The sequence below is a fragment of the Alnus glutinosa genome, chromosome 7 (assembly GCF_958979055.1).
Source record: "Alnus glutinosa chromosome 7, dhAlnGlut1.1, whole genome shotgun sequence".
NCBI classification, from domain to species: domain Eukaryota; kingdom Viridiplantae; phylum Streptophyta; class Magnoliopsida; order Fagales; family Betulaceae; genus Alnus; species Alnus glutinosa.
This window is the reverse complement of record NC_084892.1, coordinates 21985684-22004191: the sequence shown is the minus strand read 5'-3', so window position 1 is coordinate 22004191 and position 18508 is coordinate 21985684. Positions and strand designations below refer to the sequence as shown.

General features: G+C 36.3%; 1 protein-coding gene across 2 annotated transcripts; it reads left to right on the top strand.

Moving 5' to 3' along the window:
* Nucleotides 1-9050: 9050 nt before the first annotated feature.
* On the top strand, nucleotides 9051-17911 carry LOC133872945 (dnaJ protein P58IPK homolog B). 2 transcript variants are annotated; one of them, XM_062310620.1, is made up of 9 exons: nucleotides 9051-9292; nucleotides 12578-12743; nucleotides 13531-13732; nucleotides 13905-14065; nucleotides 14157-14250; nucleotides 14435-14647; nucleotides 14862-14942; nucleotides 16970-17188; nucleotides 17336-17911. In XM_062310620.1, the coding sequence occupies exons 1-9, from the start codon at nucleotides 9163-9165 to the stop codon at nucleotides 17531-17533; spliced, it is 1464 nt and encodes a 487-aa protein (XP_062166604.1). In that variant the 5' UTR covers nucleotides 9051-9162; the 3' UTR covers nucleotides 17534-17911. The 2 variants fall into 2 exon arrangements, with proteins under 2 accessions (XP_062166604.1, XP_062166605.1); XM_062310621.1 differs by lacking the exon at nucleotides 9051-9292 and having other exon boundaries at nucleotides 12616-12743; nucleotides 13511-13732.
* Nucleotides 17912-18508: the final 597 nt, after the last annotated feature.

Sequence of the window (18508 nt, the reverse complement as noted above, 5' to 3'; positions counted from 1 at the left end):
CTTTGTAGGGTTTTGATGTAGCCCTATCCAAGCACAATGGTTTGATTGCATTTTAATTTAGTGAATTTTAGCTTATGCATGTTGGTTGTATAATTATGAGAATTGCTACAATTTGATATTGCTCTTCATCTTTTAATGCAATTGTTCTTCAAGTTCATAATCAATATTGGTAGAATTCTTCTCTTGTCTTAGAAAGCTTTTTATCTTTTTTGAACTCAAATCATTCTTATTTTCTGTGATTATAAGAATGATGATTATACAACGGGTTTAATTGACATATGATCAAGAGGATTAGATAGACCATGCCTAGGGAAGACAGAGTAGTACACCATAGTTTAGTGTAATTTAGGTAGACGATCTGTGCCAATCAAAGATGGGTTATACTATTCTATTGATTATATGTATCCTATTAAATACGTAGCTAATCCATACCTAGGGAAGACGGGTCGTATTGCATCTTAGTGGTTAGTTGGACAGTTCCTGCCAACCAAAGATGGATTATACTTATCCTTTAATATGGTAATTTCTTGTTTAATTATACCATGCATAGAATGAATTTATCTAATTAAATATGATTAACTATTGATGTGCGAATAGTGGTGAAGTCAATACTCTACTCTTTCTCTCTCTTATATTTCAATTCTCTTTTACGTTTATGCACTTTAGTTAATCACAAATTCAACAATCTTTGCTTTAGTTATTTTTAATCTTCACAAACTTGATAACAATACCCTTGCAGTCCTTGAGTTTGACACCCTCTCTATAGCCTTATTCTACAAGGATTCTTTCTATTGCAAGTGGTTATTTATTATTGATATATTTTGGTAAACAAAAGACCACATCAATTTTTGGCGTCGTTGAACTATGGGACCCAAAGGATGGCACTTTGTTCAAAGTCAACGGCCAAAGATTAAAGCCCTACATAGAGGGCGTTGCACAGAATGGAGATGCTCCTTCCATCCACTTGACGAATCCCATCTACTTGGACTAGAGGGGTTTTTCTTACCCTTCTTCATTTTTATTTTTGATTTCTTTGTGGATCTGGTTTGTCTGGCTGAAAACGTTAAACTTAGTGCTAATGGGGGGCAACCAACTTTACTAACACTTCTCCTCTTGATTTCTTGATGCTTATTATAAAGCTGGAGTTGTGCTTTGTTTTTCAGGACAGGCATTCTTGCGTTGAAGTTTGGGGGAGTACAACCAACCTAATTTTTTTTTCCTTCCACCCGGTATTGTATATCTATCTATACATTGGGGACAATGTATCGTTTAAGTTTAGGGCTAGGAAAAACATTTTGTTGTCCTATTGTAGATATTGTGACTGCCTAATCATGTTATCTTTAAGAGTTTGGTTGAACTTTAATTCTAATTTGTATTTCATTGGTGAGCTTAACATAATGAACACATGATCACTTGACTAGAGAATTAAAAAGTTTTGTTATTTTCTTTGGTAGCATGAGATATTACTTGTTTCAATTTGATTCTCACAAGCACCCTAGCACATAGTCGATGGGGTATGAAATTGAAATTAGTTATGTCTGTTATCAATATCTTGGATGCAGCTAGGTAACTTATTAGAGGAATAACCTTGGAATTAAAAATAAATAAAATAAAAAAAGAGAATAATATTAAAAAAATTGAATTTTTCACTGAGTAACCAGACCTCTTGCCTCATTAAGCATTAAGTATTCGTGTCAAAAGGTGTGAAATTTGGATTGCTTGATAAAATGGCTAAGTTTAGCTTCATAGCCTTTTTGACTCGAGTTAGTAAGTCTTTAGGGTGTTTTACACCTAGTGCCCTAAAACCATCTGGTTTGGGAGTCATTAACCTAACACTTGTTAAACGGGTCAATTAGAAAGCTTAAGGGAGTTAAGCATTGCACAGCCTGCCTGTATACAAAAAAAAAAAAAAAATGCCTTAGTTGTTTTATCTAATGGGGAGTCCAACGAATTTTGAGTATTGAACCATTCATGATTGAGATTGGTTTTTGAAACCTCATGATTATATGTTGAGTTCACTTTAAACTAATTGAATCTTATGATATCTCATAATGCCATGTTAGTAGCTTAATTTTTAATTCCCTGAAATTGAGAAGATGGAGTTTATTTTGTTAAGCTTGCTAATGAATGAGAATCATTGTTTTTGTGACACTTCAATCTTATAGATAACATGATCTTGCATAATGTTTGTGAGTATAATTAATCTTTCATTCGGTAACAAATGTATATTGATATGCATTTTGTAGTATGTGCTTGTTTGAGGGAGAGACATGTTGTGTGCTTTGAAAGTACAAACCTTGGTGTAATTCAGTTGTTCTTTTTTTTGGATACATTATTTTTGGTCATGGCATTTACTACATCATATAATTGTCATCACATGCACAAGTTGTCTAAGTTGTTAAACTGTTGCACATCATGTTGTCTTGGTCCGAGTGCATCATGGTTATGTTTAAGTCAATGTTTGTATTGCAAATTTAAGGTCACAGAGACTAAGTTTCTTTGGTTGCTTGATTGTTTTTGTCTCTATTTATTGGATGTACTTTCCCTTTGTCATTTCGTGACAAAAATGTGAAGTTTTGAGAGTAAGTGACGCAGGACAAAAATCGATTTTTCACAAAATAGATAAAAGATCAACAGAAAATAAAGATGATTCTAACGTTAATTCAGATCCTCAACAAAATAACGATAAGAAGGGGTTGAAACCGAGTCTCATTGGTTTTGGCAGAGTCTCACCACCAAAAGAGAAGAAAAATCTATCTCAAACAACATATGTTTTCTCATTCATCATTTGTGTCATAGTCTGCCTCCATAGAAGTACAAAGAGCATTTGAAAAATAAATGCAGAATTTAATTGTGATATGTGTGTGATCAACAGTGCAACAAAATATTAAATGCAGAATTTAAAAGAGACAAACATTTTGTTGACGAAGTGAAAACTTTTATCAAGAGAAAAACCACTTCAGGGTAGCCAAACCCAGGAAATCCTCTATTCAAAAGACAAAGCTAGTTACAAGGTAGTAATACTCACATAACCCAATGCAGTAGTCGTACCTCTAACTCTGACACGTACCTATACGTGAACGCTTCTCAACTAGACCTCATGTCTGAAGGGGTCTTCAATGAACTCATTTAGCTTAGGGCTCCTCCCTAAGCTAGACTTCAATTGATCAAATTACACAACACAAAAACTCTAAGAGAGCTAGCAAATCTAACAATATCTGCCTAAACACCCTCTCTTAGCTCACTGGAATTCTATACAGATTCCTTACGAATAAGCAGCCTAGACGCCCCTTTAAATAGGCTTCAGAAAACCTAATTCTACACAAACTCGGATTCCATAAGGTAGCGTTTGGACCTAGTCACTGGCGTCCGAACCTGCAACTTAAAACTTCTAGTAAACACTGAAGTGCGTTCGGACGGTTGCATAAAGTACTTCCAACGTCCGCAGTCAATGCATTTGTGTCCGAACCTTCATGCAGACTTTTGCTCTCTGTGACTCACGTCTGCTGGGCCGTCCGGACCTTCATAGGACTTTTGTTCTTTATGGCTCTCGTCTGCTAAGCAGTTTGGACCTTCATAGGAGTTTGACTCTCAGTGGCTCGCGTCCGGACTCTAGCATTTGGGCGTTTGGACGGGCTGTAGGAAAAACCAACTTTTTGAGCTGTAAAATCTCCAGAATATTTCCTTCAACAGGAAATTGCCTTCTTAGGGATATTTTGAGCAGATATCATGTCTTGATCAGTCCATTCCATATTTGGAATTAATATTTTGCAATATTCTTCTGAAAGGCTCTGAATTACGGTGTCCCTGTTATAGCAATCCCTAAAATGGAAGTCCCTGATATGAAAGCCTTTTTTGTCAACCAGAATGTAGCCAGTAAAAATAAACCAACAAACTCCTCCTTTGGCCATTCTGGGACAAAAATGACTTATACCAAAAAATATAAATTACTCCCCCTTTTTGTCTCAACACGATAAAGGGTAAACAGAATAATAAAATAAGCCACAATGGTTTAAAAACCAATGAACAATAAACAAAGATGTTCATGAAAGTAGCTCAGTCAGAATAAAAGTGTTTCAAAATACATGATAAATAAATAAAGTGACACAGCACTTTAAACTCCTTCATTGTCTGTGCCCTGATGCATATGATATTTCTCCATATTGATGCTAACTCGCTCCACTTTGGCATCCAGCACTAGGAATCTCTCATCAACAGACTGAAAGTGCTCAGTCAAACGTGTGTCCATAGACTGGAACTGAGCCTGCTTAGACTGCAGCTGACCCGCGATATGCTCCAGGGCACTCAATACTGCATCACCATAAGAAGGACCCTGAGAGGAAGAAGCTGATGAAGGCTCTGGATGGGCAGGTGGAGCTGGATCAACTTGCTCCTCTGGATCCATATGCCTTTGTAGCTGAGCGTTGGACTTCATCACAATATGCTTTCCAAAAGCTCCTTTAGGTTTGACATCAAGCTCAGATGCAAGAATGTCCTTAGAAACCTCATGCAAATCCTAGTCACCAAACAACCATAGGGTAATCCCATCTGATGTTCCTCCAACATCTCCATCATAGTTTGAACTATGTGCTTGCAAAGACAGAAGGGGACACGTCTGATGATGGCATATAAAAATCTGGCTCTGCGGATGGTGATATTGCTGTTTCTGGAAAGCGGCCACAAATTCTGCATCATGATGCGAGCCAGAACCTAGTGAGGAGATTGCAGCCATCCAATGGGAATATTCCTCATCTCTTCATGCCACTCTTCAACCCCTTGAGGATCAAATAACAACCTCAAGTCTTCAATGGAGGGAGGTCCACAAAATCTGGATACGAAAGCCCAAGAAAAGCAATCAGTGGAATGTGAGTCACGTCACTGATAAGCTTAGGATCAACTGTGATTGATTGGCCATGAACTTTGCTCTTCAGGATGGGACGCATCTGATTAATCTGGTCAATCTTCATATTAGCATAAAATTCTCGCACAAGTCTAGGATAGACTGTATTGCAAGTGTACGTGCTCTACCAATTATTTTCCTGAAAAATATAGTCCATGAAGTCAAATGGAGACACCATCACATCCTGTCTGACAACGGCTTGCTCTATTATAATGGTTCGTTGCTCAATTCTTGCCCTTGCAGCAGCAATCTCAGATTTGGACCTTTTGTTAGAAATATCTGTAACATAGAACAAAAACAAATATACCCAGAATATGCACCAATAATCCAAATAGTTAGATTCCTTTTTCAGGTCAGAAGCAGTATGACCAAAATAATAGCATAAGCATGCAGAAATAATCTCTTCTAATAATAATTGCACATGCAAAACTAATATAGGACATAAAGATGATCACGTGCATGCATGCAGTTAAATGTCAAAAATATGATCATAGCAATGCACTAAAAAATATTCCAACCTCAACATACAACAAGAATATTTCTCATGCAGAAATAATCTAATGCAAATATCTCAAAATATTCCAATAAACCTTAAATCTCTATTTTCTAAAACATATAAAGCAACTAAAAGAGAAATAGAGACAAGGGCATACCTGGAACAAAAAAAAAATGAGGAGATAATGCAGAGAAAGCCAAAAAGCACCAAAAACTCGAGAGAAATACGAGAAACCCGAGAGAAAAATAAAGAGAAAAGAAAAAATCAAGGCAAACAGTGGTACTGCGGCTAGGAGAAAGCTACGGGTTTTAAAACCCTAGGGTGCGTGTTTGGACGGGTTACTAACTCATCCAGACAGCTCTGGCAAATCAGCAGGCCGCACGCATCTGGACTCAAGAACCGGTTCGTCCGGACCCTCTACACAAAAAAAGCTGAATTCAGAGGAAAAGTGCAGAAAAATAATTTTTCCTAATGTTAGCTTCAAACACGCATGTATCCATACTGATAAAACAGTCAAATAGCAATTCAAAAATATGCAAACATATAATTGAAAGTCAAGCAATCAATAAGCATAAATTTCTCTACAGATAGAATTTTTAAAAAGTTTACTTAACTCATGCTATGCGTGTTTGTGTGTGTGTGTGTGTGTGTGTGTGTGTGTGTGTGTGTGAAAGCTTTCTCAATAAAGTATGAAGTTTGTTGATATCATTTAACACAATTGAATTTTCTAAACTAGAGAGAAATTCAATGTTAGATTAGTCAAAAAGTCAAACCTTATCTTACTAGGGCTTAGTCACCCTCATCTGATACACTCCCTCTAAGATGCAGCATTTTTCTTTTACTCAGTCCATTAGTGACCGTATGTTTCCGCAATGAATTGGTTGTTGACTATTTCTATAAGGACAAGTTTAAGAACATTTTAAGCATATTCAGCATTGGATCTTTAGAATCCAATTTTTCTAATTTTTTAATGCTTTATTTATTGCTTGTGCTGCCACCTAGAGAGAATGCAAGAATTTATAAGTTCTAGGTTTAACTTGTGAGTTGGTCAATTTGACAAACTTAGCAAAAAAAAAAATCTCTCTCACAAGAATTTCTTGAAGTTAAAATCAGAGAGAGAAAAAATTACCTTAGGGGAGCTTTGGATAGTGTACAATTTCATCCCATGAGAAAAGTAATTATCTAGTATTAAGATGCAGTAAGGAAACTTAGCAGATATCAGACATAAACTCTCAATCATTTATAAGCATATTCAATCAATGCACAATGAACTGAGATATCAGGCAAAAATACATACGATATCTAAAAAGCTATCAAAAGAAAAACAGAAAAACAAAGACATGCTATGAGGAAAAGAAACAATATCTAGTCCTAACATGTGAAGTAAGATCAAACATATCCTCAAGGAAAAAGGTTCGGAATTACCATGACAGAAAAGCAGCCGCCCAACGTGCTTTTACTGTTATCCTCATAAATTACCTGCAGAAGTTTTCTCAAGACAACAGGAGAAAATTTAGGGATAGAGAATATATGGTTCCAAGACTAGAATGCAAAGCATAAACAAGATATGACAAGATAATGCAATACAAATATACTTGACATGCACTAGGATTCAGGAACCAAAAATCCTAGGCATGGTGTGACTTCACCTAACTAGGTGAGTCCACTCCCCCTCAAGGGGTGAATGGCCTCATCCTTCTTGACCCATACCTGCTTAATCTTTGGTGGAGGTCTACGGGCCATATCCAGGCTGTCCAGCCGTCTTAGCATACTCTACATCATGCTCAGCAACCCTTCATAGGCATGGTTGTTGTTGGGCTTTTGCGGCTTTTTCTTGAAGTGCCTTGATTTGTTCTCCTTTGGTTTGCCACTAGGTTTGGCAGGAACAAATCTTTGCTGTTGCTGCTTGTGCCATGGAGCCTGATGTGCTGTCAAAGGTCGAGTGCCTGATGTATGCAACCATGTCAGGACATCCAAGGGGACAATAAACTCCATGGAACTCCACATGTCCGGCCATCAGCTAACCTGAGAGTGGGTGTCTACATGCTTGTCCGGACAACCCAGGGGACAAGTACTCCTTAGAACTGTTTATGTCCAGACAGCCTATGTGTCTGGACTTCAACTGTTATACTTGTCTTTTCCAAAACAGTCTTCAACATCTTTAGCCGTAGAACTAAGGACACAACTAACAAATCTCAAAAAACATAAAAATAAGTTTTAGACACTGAATGAGCCAATTCCAAAAACCTAACAAATTTTCATTTGGTCATTCGAACAAAACCTTTACAGACACATATGAGTTACTATGTCCCCCCCTCCCCCCAAGATATAAACCTAATCTATCAAGCCACAAGTAGATCAAATACTATCTTGAATGAACCCTTATTGAAGGCTGAAATACTCAAACAAACTCTTAATTTGCATGGTAATATATGTAATTTTGAAACAATTTAAAAAATTTAAATCCACCATTCATATTCAGAACTCATAATTAAGCATTTCAATATCACAAAAACAAAATATGACATTTCACAATTATATCAATGTAGCACGATTGTATATTATCACACAACAAAGAGAAAAAGGGATAGACATCCAAGCAATTATAACATTCGGGTCAGAAATGTCACGGTTTAACACGCATAGAAATGTACTATCAATCTACTACCCCTACACCACATAGAAGTGTAGTACCTACTTCACATTGCATAAATGAAGTGTTACATCACTCAAATCAATGATAACGTATGAATGTTAATCACACAACAATTTCATACATGTGTAAAAATGACATGACATTGTGATACCACTTAACGGACAAAAACAATCACACAAAACAATCATGATATGATCAATTGATTCATGCCTTGTGTGTGTGTAGGATCCCACAAACAAGTTTAAGACCTTAATTGATGTGGAAGTAGGCTATGCCATAAGGCAACTCACGAGAAAGGTTGACAACTCATTGAGTCAAAAGTAAAACCATCTTACTAGGACCTAGACACACTCATTCTATAACAACTAAATTTGTATAAAAAGATAGCGCATAGTATCAGATTGGCTTTTTTTTTTTTTAATAATAATCGTTCTTTCTCCCTTTTGTTTTTTCTTTTCAAAACAAAAACATTACCAACAACAAAATACAAAACAATCAAAACTACTTCTCTTTTATGTCACATCAGAATACTTTTTTCAAAAAATAAAAAACACCCTCTAAAATGCCTTAGCAAATTGTACTCTCCTTGGTTTTTGAGATTTGAGAAAATAAAAACCACCGCTTAATTAGAAGTAGTGGAAATTTAGTTTTGTTGAGGCAGCCCGCACCCACAATCTTAAGGAATAGATTGGGTAGTTCCTGTAAGATGGCCCACGTAATGCCAGCCCACATTGGGCCTTGGTCCACTTGACCCAAAATTCAGTACAATTTCACATATAACTAAAAAAAAAAAAAAAAAAAGACTAATCTCCAGATTAATTAAAGCAACCAAAAAAAAGAACACGAAGGCTCTTCATGACGTGGCAGTTTCCTATTAGCCTGATTCTTGACAGGTGGCACGTGTATCACAGGGATTGGTAGGAGCAACGTGGAAGGAAATGCAGACCCTCTCGCCCGCTTCTCTAATAAATCTAAATCCAATAAACACCAAATTTGGAAGGAAGCCTATATGTAATCGAATTCTTGGACCCTCTCTGTTTTTACTTTTCTTTGTGCTTTTATGAAGCTTATATTTATCTGTACAGCGTTTGCCAAAGAGAGGGAGGGACGATGAATCTTGCCGGATTCTCAACGGCCATGGATGGGGTGGCATGGAGAGGATTGGTGTACTCGGTGTTCATACTCCATTTTGTGTTTGCTTGCCAGCTCCTCCTCCTCCAGCCGCTCGTTTCTGCGTTAGGTTTGTGACTCTCACGCTTCGATCTCTTTACTTGAAATCAATACGCTTCTTGATATACGTACGTTGTTTACAATTTCTATATTCTCGTTGCTTAGGTTCTGGTTCCCCCAACCCCCAAAAAAAATTGTTTATTTTTTGTGTTTTGTGATTCTTTATTTCTATGGGCAATGCCTGCCATCATGAGCTGAAGAAGCAGAACAAGAAATTAGCTAGAGCTACCTCATAAAAAATAAAAAATAAAAAATAAAAAATAAAAAATAAGAGGATAATTTTGAATATCAAATTGTAATTTTATCCATGTGGGTTTGAATTTGTGCTATCACTTTCTACGGCTGTATGGACATATTAACAACCTTTAAGGAGTTTGAAGCTTCTTCTTCATAATTGGAAGTTTTGTCTCTGGTTTGACTATCGTTGTGGATGATATCTTGTTTTGTCATTGTTGCTGTTATCCTCTAATGCTTCATAGCTTCTTATGAAGCATTTTTGCTTTCACCGTATTGAAATCAAACTTCTTGCACTCATATGATGGAAAAAGGCATATTGGAGGGATCAAGTGTGTGTCTCTGTCTGTCCTAGATCTCAAGTCCTTTTTTTTTTTTTTTTGATTAATGCTCTTACATCCATTTGTGTTTTTGTTATATTCTTGTTATGTATAATTCTCGTTTTCCTTTTTTATTTGGAAGCAAAAAATAATGTATATGGTTAGCCAAATAGCAAATTGCATGTATAAAATTTACACGTGGTTGTCAATTATTGCTAAAAAATTAACTGGTGCAAGTTCTTTACCTGTTTTTATGGCTATGGCCTCGATTTCTGTAATTGGCTTCGTTTGAGTAAACATTTGTTCTTTTGGGCTATTAAGGCTTGGAAGGATTATGTATGACTGCCCTTTTTTATGGGGAGCTTATTTTTCATCCCTGCTGGCTCCCAATGCCCAGCTTACACATGAAAATTGAAGAAAACAATATGACATAGGTCCAAGTGTTTGCACATTCTGGTAGCAAAGAGTGTAGAAGTTCATTCTGGCTATTCGTGCATAACTGATGTGGGAAATTTCAAAAATGTTTTACATTTTTCTTGTTAGTATGCTTTACCTTTTTCACTGTTATCTTTAAAACTAAGACTAGTGTAACATAAGAAATTTTTGTTAAAGTAACATAAGAAATTCGTAATATTCATTCTTTTTTTTTTAAATTTATTTGTTAAATTTGACAGTCATTGTAAGTTATGCATGGGGAATGTTGTGGTGACTTCATTACATAATGGAACTTGATATAAGAAGGATAGAAGAGGAAAAAAAAAAGTCATGAGCTAGGGCTCTTTTTAGAACTCCATCTCTGTTTTATCTATTATTATTATGTAATAATAAGTGAAAATGACAGAGACGCTTCCCAACAAGAAAGCAAAGTTTCCACTGATTATTGTTGTTGTTATTATTTTTTTGATAAGTATTGTTGTTGTTATTATTATTGTTCTAAATTTTAGATTTATGGGTAATTAACTGCATAAAGTTACCTACTTTATCCAGGCTATTCATTATCAGTCATGTTTCTGTGTACCAAATATTACAAATGCTTTACCTGTTTTATTTGTTGGGTCATTTGTTTAAAATATGCTTATTGATATGATTTCCAGTACTGTTTTTTTTTTGGTAAGGTTATCAGCATATCATTAGTTCACATTTGATCCTCTCCATTTGTTGTTTTTTATATTTTATTGCTATTGATAATTTTCTTTATTGTCGAAGGCGTAAAGTCTTTTTCTTCTCGACTTCATTGAGAAGTAGATATTGGGAACCTCAGAGGCAACATTTTCATGTGATGCCTGGGTGAAGGAACTACTAGAAATCAGATTTCTAATTGTGTGAAAGTAGTAGTTACTAAGAAAGCTTTTGTACTTTTGGAAATGTTGTTGTGCTCAAACCTTTATGATACTGGAAACAACTACATTAAAAAAAATTAAACCGAATTTGATTTAAAATAAGTTCATTCTCTAGGCTCTCCTCTATCTATCTATATAGGCTCTGCTAGTTGTGGGATTACCCAAAAGAAATTGCAAACTATCCTAGATGAATCTTTTTGGGGTGATGAGGTCGTATGGTTGTTGGCTTTTCTCATGAAGTCTGTCAGTTCGACCTACATGGATTCAAAAGACATATTTTCTACCTAAAAAAAAAGGAAGAAATACTTCCATGCAGTTTTGAGTTGAAATATTTTGCAGGTGCTAGTGGAGGTTGGATGTTATGGAATACTTTACTGCAATGACTTTGATTTAGAGCTTTAAAAGTGGTATTCCACCTTTTCTGTGTTGCAAGAAATATCCTTGGTTTTTGGCTCCTTCCCCCCACCCCGGATCTCTCCCTCTCTCTAACATTCCATTGTCTTTTAAGGTGAATAGTGGTGCCTAATCTGAAAGAATAGATGCTGCATGCAGTATTCTACCTATTATATGCGTGCAATCGATTTTTTTTTTGGTCATTGCAATTATAATCTTCTGTTGCTGCATTAAAATTTTGAACTGAAAGCTGGATGCCCCATGCATGTTGGTCTGGTTGCAAAATTAAAGGGTGACTTGCTGTAAATTTATGATGATTCGTGTTTGAAGTGGTTGTTTTATTTTGTGAATAAATACAATACCCTGGGACTGGGGTGGGGCCTTGACAATGTAGTTCTTATTTAGATAAAAAGAGAAATATCTTACTAGTGTTTTAAATTGCGTTAACCTTATTGTGATTGTGATATGATGTTTTTAAGTGTTGCTCACTAGTGGACTTAATCATTTATTGGAAAAAAGTATATCTGTTAAAATCAGTTCTTTTCAGGGGTTGCTACTTATCAAAAAAAGTTCTTTTCAGGGGTTGCTTAAAAGAAACCTTATCTATGGTTTAGTGGTATTAGAAGCAAATAGTATAGATTCTTTTGATCTTTTGCATGTGTACCCTTTCTTTGTTAATAAATATAATTTTTGGTTTATTAAAGTTAATCATAAGTATTTGTGTATAGTCCCTCTCTCTCTATCTCTCTCTGATGGGTAGGTGCTTGCAGGGTGAGGGTGTTGGCTGGAGTACTTTTTGTTTTATATATTTGATAATTTTCTTTTATCAGATGAACATGTTTGGTTGATGCCAAACAAGTTGCGTTATTGGGATAGATCTATATGCAAGTCCTTGATGCTGAGATTAGGAGATTGTACTGATTCACTTTAAGCTAATTGTTAGAATACACACCTTTTAATTAGAGTATGACTAATCTAATGGCATACTCAAGTAATTTGGGAATGCAGATGGCAAACCTGGTAGTGACGCGGAGTTGCTTGAGAGGGTTTCGCAAAGTATAAAAGTGAAACGCTATAGTGAGGCACTTGATGATCTTAATTCTGCTATAGAGGCAGATCCAACACTTTCGGAAGCTTATTTTCGCCGTGCATCCGTTCTTCGTCAGCTATGCAGGTTCTTTCACTGTTGAAATTTTTGTTAGTTTCTCTAGTATTTTCTTTTTCTAATGTTATTCAAAAGCATTGAATTCTTCTAATTATTGTTATGGAAGTTACCAATCTTTCTCTACCTTTTGGAGTGATTATCATAAAACTTAATGCATTAGTTGGAAATACAATAGATGTGATTGGTAAAGATACTGGTTTTATTAAGCAGGTGATTAATTTTTTAATAATCAACCATTTAGCTCTACTTCTTTCTTTGCATCCCTCTTACCAACAGTATTATGTGGTCGGCTACAACCACCTTTATTCCATAGCTCAGCCATTTTACACCTTTAGCTCTATTCCTCCTTTCCTTGTCCCTTAGGGGACCTTATCCTTTGCTGTTGTGACTGTCCTTTTTATCATGTGATTACTGTGATCATACTCTCTGGCTGCTAATGTGACTTGCCCCTGAGCATAAAGCGTATGGTCTGAGTTGCCCATCTTATGATGGTCAATCTGATTGCAAGACGATCAAGGTTTTGCTGCCATTCTTTCTTCTTCTTCTCTCTCTGTTCCATGTTGCTGACTAGTAGTCTACTGTGTGTATGAATTGACTAAAGTTATTTATTGAAACACTAAATCTTAGTTGAAACAACCATATAAAGTTGAGATTGATATTTACACACATTAGTACAGCATCCTCTTAATGTAAAAATATTAGAAAAGAATATAGGGTCACCCCTCCTGGGCTCTCTCTTCCCTTCCAATTTCTGATTGGAATATTATATGATTCAGGCGATTTTTGGCTCATGTAGATATGAGGAATCTGAGAAGAGCTACAAAAAGTTTCTGGAGTTAAAACCTGGGAATTCAGCAGCAGAAAAGGAGCTTTCTCAATTGCATCAGGCTCAGAGTGCTCTAGATACAGCTTGGACTCTCTTTGATTCAGAGGACTCGACAAAATCTCTGGAATATGTTGATAAAGTTGTGCTTGTTTTTTCTCCAGCATGCTTAAGGGTAATATCTTCTAGGTTTTTTGTTTTCTAATTATTGTCATTCATTTCATTTCCCTTTCTACCATGACTATATCGAGCAGCCTGTAAGCTGACCCCATGGAGATGGGATTAATAATCTTCTGTAATTTAAGTTTTCCAGCAGCTTATTAACCCATTTGCATTGCCCTTTGCAGGCCAAACTCCTCAAAGTGAAGTTATTATTAGCAGAGAGAGACTATTCCAGTGCAATATCTGAGTCTGGACTTGTTCTCAAGGAAGACGAGGACAATCTAGAGGCTTTATTGTTACGTGGCCGTGCCTACTATTATCTAGGAGATCATGATGTCGCCATAAGGTTTGTGTAACAAAGCTGTAATGTCATTATGATTTGGCTAGAATAAGTACTTTTATTATTATTATTATTACACTTCGTATTTTTTTTTCAGGCATTTTCAGAAAGGTCTCCGTCTAGATCCAGAGCACAGTGAACTTAAAAAGGCATATTTTGGATTGAAAAATTTACTCAAGAAGAGTAAAAGTGTAAGCCCAGTAAATTTCTTGGAGTTTCTTTTTCTTTTTTTCTTTTCTTTCCTCTCTGTCTCGGGATAGGGGCTTAGTTGGTGAGGGAATCGGCATGAACTGCAATTCTTTAGTCAAGATTCTTCAGGGTATTCACAATGCTAACCATTGGTGGTAATTTTGTTCCCATACTTGTGTCTTACAGGCAGAAGATAATGTAAATAAGGGTAAGCTGAGGCTTGCAGTGGAGGATTTCAAAGCAGCCCTTGCATTGGACCCTAATCATCTTGCACATAATGTACACCTTCATCTTGGATTGTGTAAGGTGTTAGTCAAGCTTGGTAGGGGAAAGGATGCTATAAGCAGTTGCGATGAAGCACTCAACATCGATGGGGAACTTATTGATGCTTTAGTTCAGGTTAGCTGGTGCTTCCATGCTCTCCTTTGTTATTGCTAGTAGTAATGACTTGTCACAATCCATTGATTCATATAGAATCCATGTCCTAGGTGGAATTATGTGTGCGTTAATGAAACATTTTAGCTTTATTGTCCAGCAGGATGAGACTAATTTGTTCTCCATTATGTCTGCGTTGATGACTTGAGTGCTTTAAATGGGTGTTTTTTTTTTTCAGAGGGGTGAAGCTAAACTTCTAACAGAGGATTGGAAGGGAGCTGTTGAAGATCTGAAATCAGCAGCTCAAAAATCACCTCAGGTTAGTCATAATATTGAATTTCTGAGATGTTTCTTAATTGTACAATATGTGCAGCACCTGCTCGTATAGTGCTATAGTCAGTGATGTGATTACTATGCTTCGTATAATGGGTCCGGTTCTACAAATATAGAAATATGGGATTAAATCCTTCACTTATTTCTAGCTATTAAATTCTTCCCTGGGTTACTGTGAGACCTATAACTGTTGAGTTAAAAACCTGTGGATTTTGCTTTAGTGACCGAGTGCAAATACTTAAGTGGTTGGCAGGTTGGAAGAAATCGTTGGAAAACATTAAAGATTAAATTTCAAAGTATGAATTGTAATGTCTAGAGAAATGACTAATCACTTCTATCACTTCCAATTCCTTTCTTCTGGTCACTCTACTTGAGTGTTAAAATCTATGAGAAGTTACCTATCAAAAAAAAATCTACTAGAAATTATTTGCTGGAAACTTAGTTGGAAATCAAATATGTTTGGGTTTCTACGCTGCAATACACCCTTCATGAATGTAGAGACATCAATGGTGAAACTACATAAGCGCTTGCTTAATATGTTATATCTTTGGATAGTGTCCCATCATTGTTTGAATGGTTTTTTTTATGTAGAATTTTTAAATCTATTCTCTTCTCGTCCTTTTTAGGGGCTCTCTTGTTTGCTTCTCGTATATAAGGGTTGCGCTTTTCTGTGCTTTCAATGAATTAAATTGCAATTACTTATTAAAAAAAAAAAAAATACACCCTTCATGAGAAGTATCCATTTGTCATGTCCTTTATCTCTCTTCTCCATTTAAATCTTTTCATTATTGCTCACTTTGATGAACTGTTCAGCATTGTTTGGTTGTGCTGTTTAGATTGAAATGTTTCCATTTTACGTTTGCTGTTACTTGGTCAATCAGTTAATCATCTATGTTTCCTTGTCTTTTTCTGAAATTGTTGCCTTCAAGCAACTATCTTTTTTTATTTTTTATTTTTATTTTATTTATATGTAGATGTGTAAGAACAAGCAAACAACACAGTTACAAAAACAGAAATTGCATAATATAAAATACAAAAATCAAAAAGAAAATCCAATCTTGATAGCGATCTAGCCACAGCTCCAGAGGGATCCTTGAAGGTAGAGAAGGCAATTGGGAATGCTGCCAACAAAGCTGGTTGTAGTGGCTCATAGGGACGTTGTGGGCATCAAGAAAGGAAATTCATTTTAACTTTAGCTCCTGTGAGACTTTCTATCATTTACCCCTAATTTACTTATCAAAAAAAAAAAAACTTTAGCTCCTGTGAGACTAAGAGGTAGTTGACAGTGGTGGAAGAGACACCATCTGGGCAGTGGGGTAAAGAACCACAAAAATCGGATATTTTTTTAGGTCCAGATCTAGATCTGAAATTTTTAATGGACCAAAAGGGCTCTACAAAGGAGAGCTAGAGGTTTTGTGATGGAGCTGCCGGAGAACAACGAAAAGAGTGGCGGCATGCGTAACCCACGCACACCACATCACTGCGTGTGGTACACGCGCAAGGGAGGGGCCGGCAGATGGTTGAGCAGCAGCTAGCGATCAAGGAGGAGGTGCACGTGGGTGGTGGAGATTGTGGATTTTCAGTAGATCTAACCTCTAACCCAAATAAAAGACTAGAAAAACTAAAGGAGTAGAAAAAAAGAAAGTAACAAAGAGGAGATGGTGAAGAGAAAATCATGAAGGTTGAGGTGGGGAGAGAAGGGAAGAGTAAAAGCTCTTCCCTCCCCCCTGACAGAGATCTGAGAGGGGGGTAGGTTAGAGTTTTTAAGAGAGAAAGAGAGGTTCCAAGCAACTATCTGTTGATTGTGTTGTTTAGATTGAAATGTTTCCATTTTACGTTTGTAGTTACTAAGTCAAATCAGTTAATCATTAATGTTTCCTTGTCCTTTTGTGAATTGTTGCCTTTAAGCAACTTTCTGTTGGTTTCTTGTATTTTATTCTTCATAAGTGCTTTTGTATTCCCCTCACCCTAGATGATTTATGATATATAGTAGTGACTTGCCAATTGGTGCAGGATATGAATATTCGGGAAGCACTCATGAGGGCTGAGAAAGCTTTAAAGATGAGCCTACGCAAGGACTGGTACAAGATTTTAGGAGTTTCAAAGACTTCATCCATGTTCGAGATTAAGCGTGCCTACAAGAAGCTTGCTTTGCAGTGGCACCCCGATAAGAATGTTGATAATAGAGAAGAAGCAGAGGCCCACTTTCGAGAAATTGCTGCTGCATATGAGGTTTGATGCAGTAATTTTTTGTTTTAATCTTTCCCTAGTTCACTAGAATTTGATCAATAAGTTAAAATAATAAAAGGAATTCCACTAGAAAGAAATCCAGGACGTGGATGACAAGTTGCTAGTTCTGATGTGTGTTGTTCTTTATAGGTTCTCAGCAATGAAGAAAAACGAACAAGATATGATAGAGGGGAGGACATTGAAGATATGGGTATGGGAACAGGTGGAGGCGGTTTCCACCAAAACTTTGGTGGTGGGGGGCAGGAGTATACATTTACTTTTGACGGTGGCTTCCCTGGTGGTGGATTTGGGGGAGGCTTTCCCGGCGGGTTTGAATTCCAGTTTTGATTTAGGTAAAGAATGAGAGGATGCTTTTTTCCTGAAAGGTTCATGAAGAAAGTTATAAAAGTGCAGTTGCTTTATTTTTCCCAAAGCACCAATGTGACTAATTGCTGACTAGTACGTGGCAGTAAATACTTTGACAATCCAGAGAGGCTTGGGACATGAAAATTATATCCCTTGAGAAAGTTTTGCCTTGCGGAATATTTGAGTCTGGAATTTGTATTTGGTTGATTGAAGGAAATTGTTGAGCCCCTGATTTAGTGTATATCATTTGCGTTTAGAAAATGGTACCTTTAGAATCCAACCAGCCACGGATGCCGGTTGACATAGTTGAATTTATTTTATTCTCGACAATGCAAATAAATATTTACCCAAAAATTGAAATTCTTTAATGGTCATTAGATTATGTAGTTGATTAAGTTCTTCTACAGTGATTTGCTTAAGTATCCTATTATTCGCAGAGTGGCCCAATGAGGACTATGAAACTTTTACTCCCTCTTAATTGTGTGCCTGTCTCCATGGTTGCGAATGTTTGTGTACTTGGTTCATTCGAATTGATCCCTATATTTTAGGGTTTTTGTTTTTTTTTTTTTTTTTTTTTTGGATGAATTATCAATTATTACATAAGTTTAAGCCGATTAGAAAGAGATAAATTTTTTTTTTTTTTTTTTTTTTGTAAATACCACTTTCATTCAACAAGAGCAGGTTACAAGCAATGAAAACAGAGGGGTGGGATACCCCAACAATAACCCAAATCTGATACAGTTGTGCCTATCACAGGAAGAAGGGAATGGGTGTTTTTCCAGTTCTAAAAGAACCAAAAATGTTTCGGTCCTATCAACCTTGGAAAAAGCCAAGAAATTGTCCAAACAAGTTGGACTAAAGACTAAACCAATGAAGAACAGGGGCATGACCCGATTAAAGGCCTTCCACCCAGTCCAAAACAATCCTAATGAAAGGATTGGGCGGGCACTGATTCGG

Bases quoted from the DNA above. Each gene is read 5' to 3' on its own strand.
- LOC133872945 (XM_062310620.1), top strand. From the start codon at position 9,163: ATGAATCTTGCCGGATTCTCAACGGCCATGGATGGGGTGGCATGGAGA. The intron at 9,293-12,577 runs GTTTGTGACTCT...TTGGGAATGCAG, and splicing joins GCCGCTCGTTTCTGCGTTAG to ATGGCAAACCTGGTAGTGAC. The intron at 12,744-13,530 runs GTTCTTTCACTG...TGGCTCATGTAG, and splicing joins GTTCTTCGTCAGCTATGCAG to ATATGAGGAATCTGAGAAGA.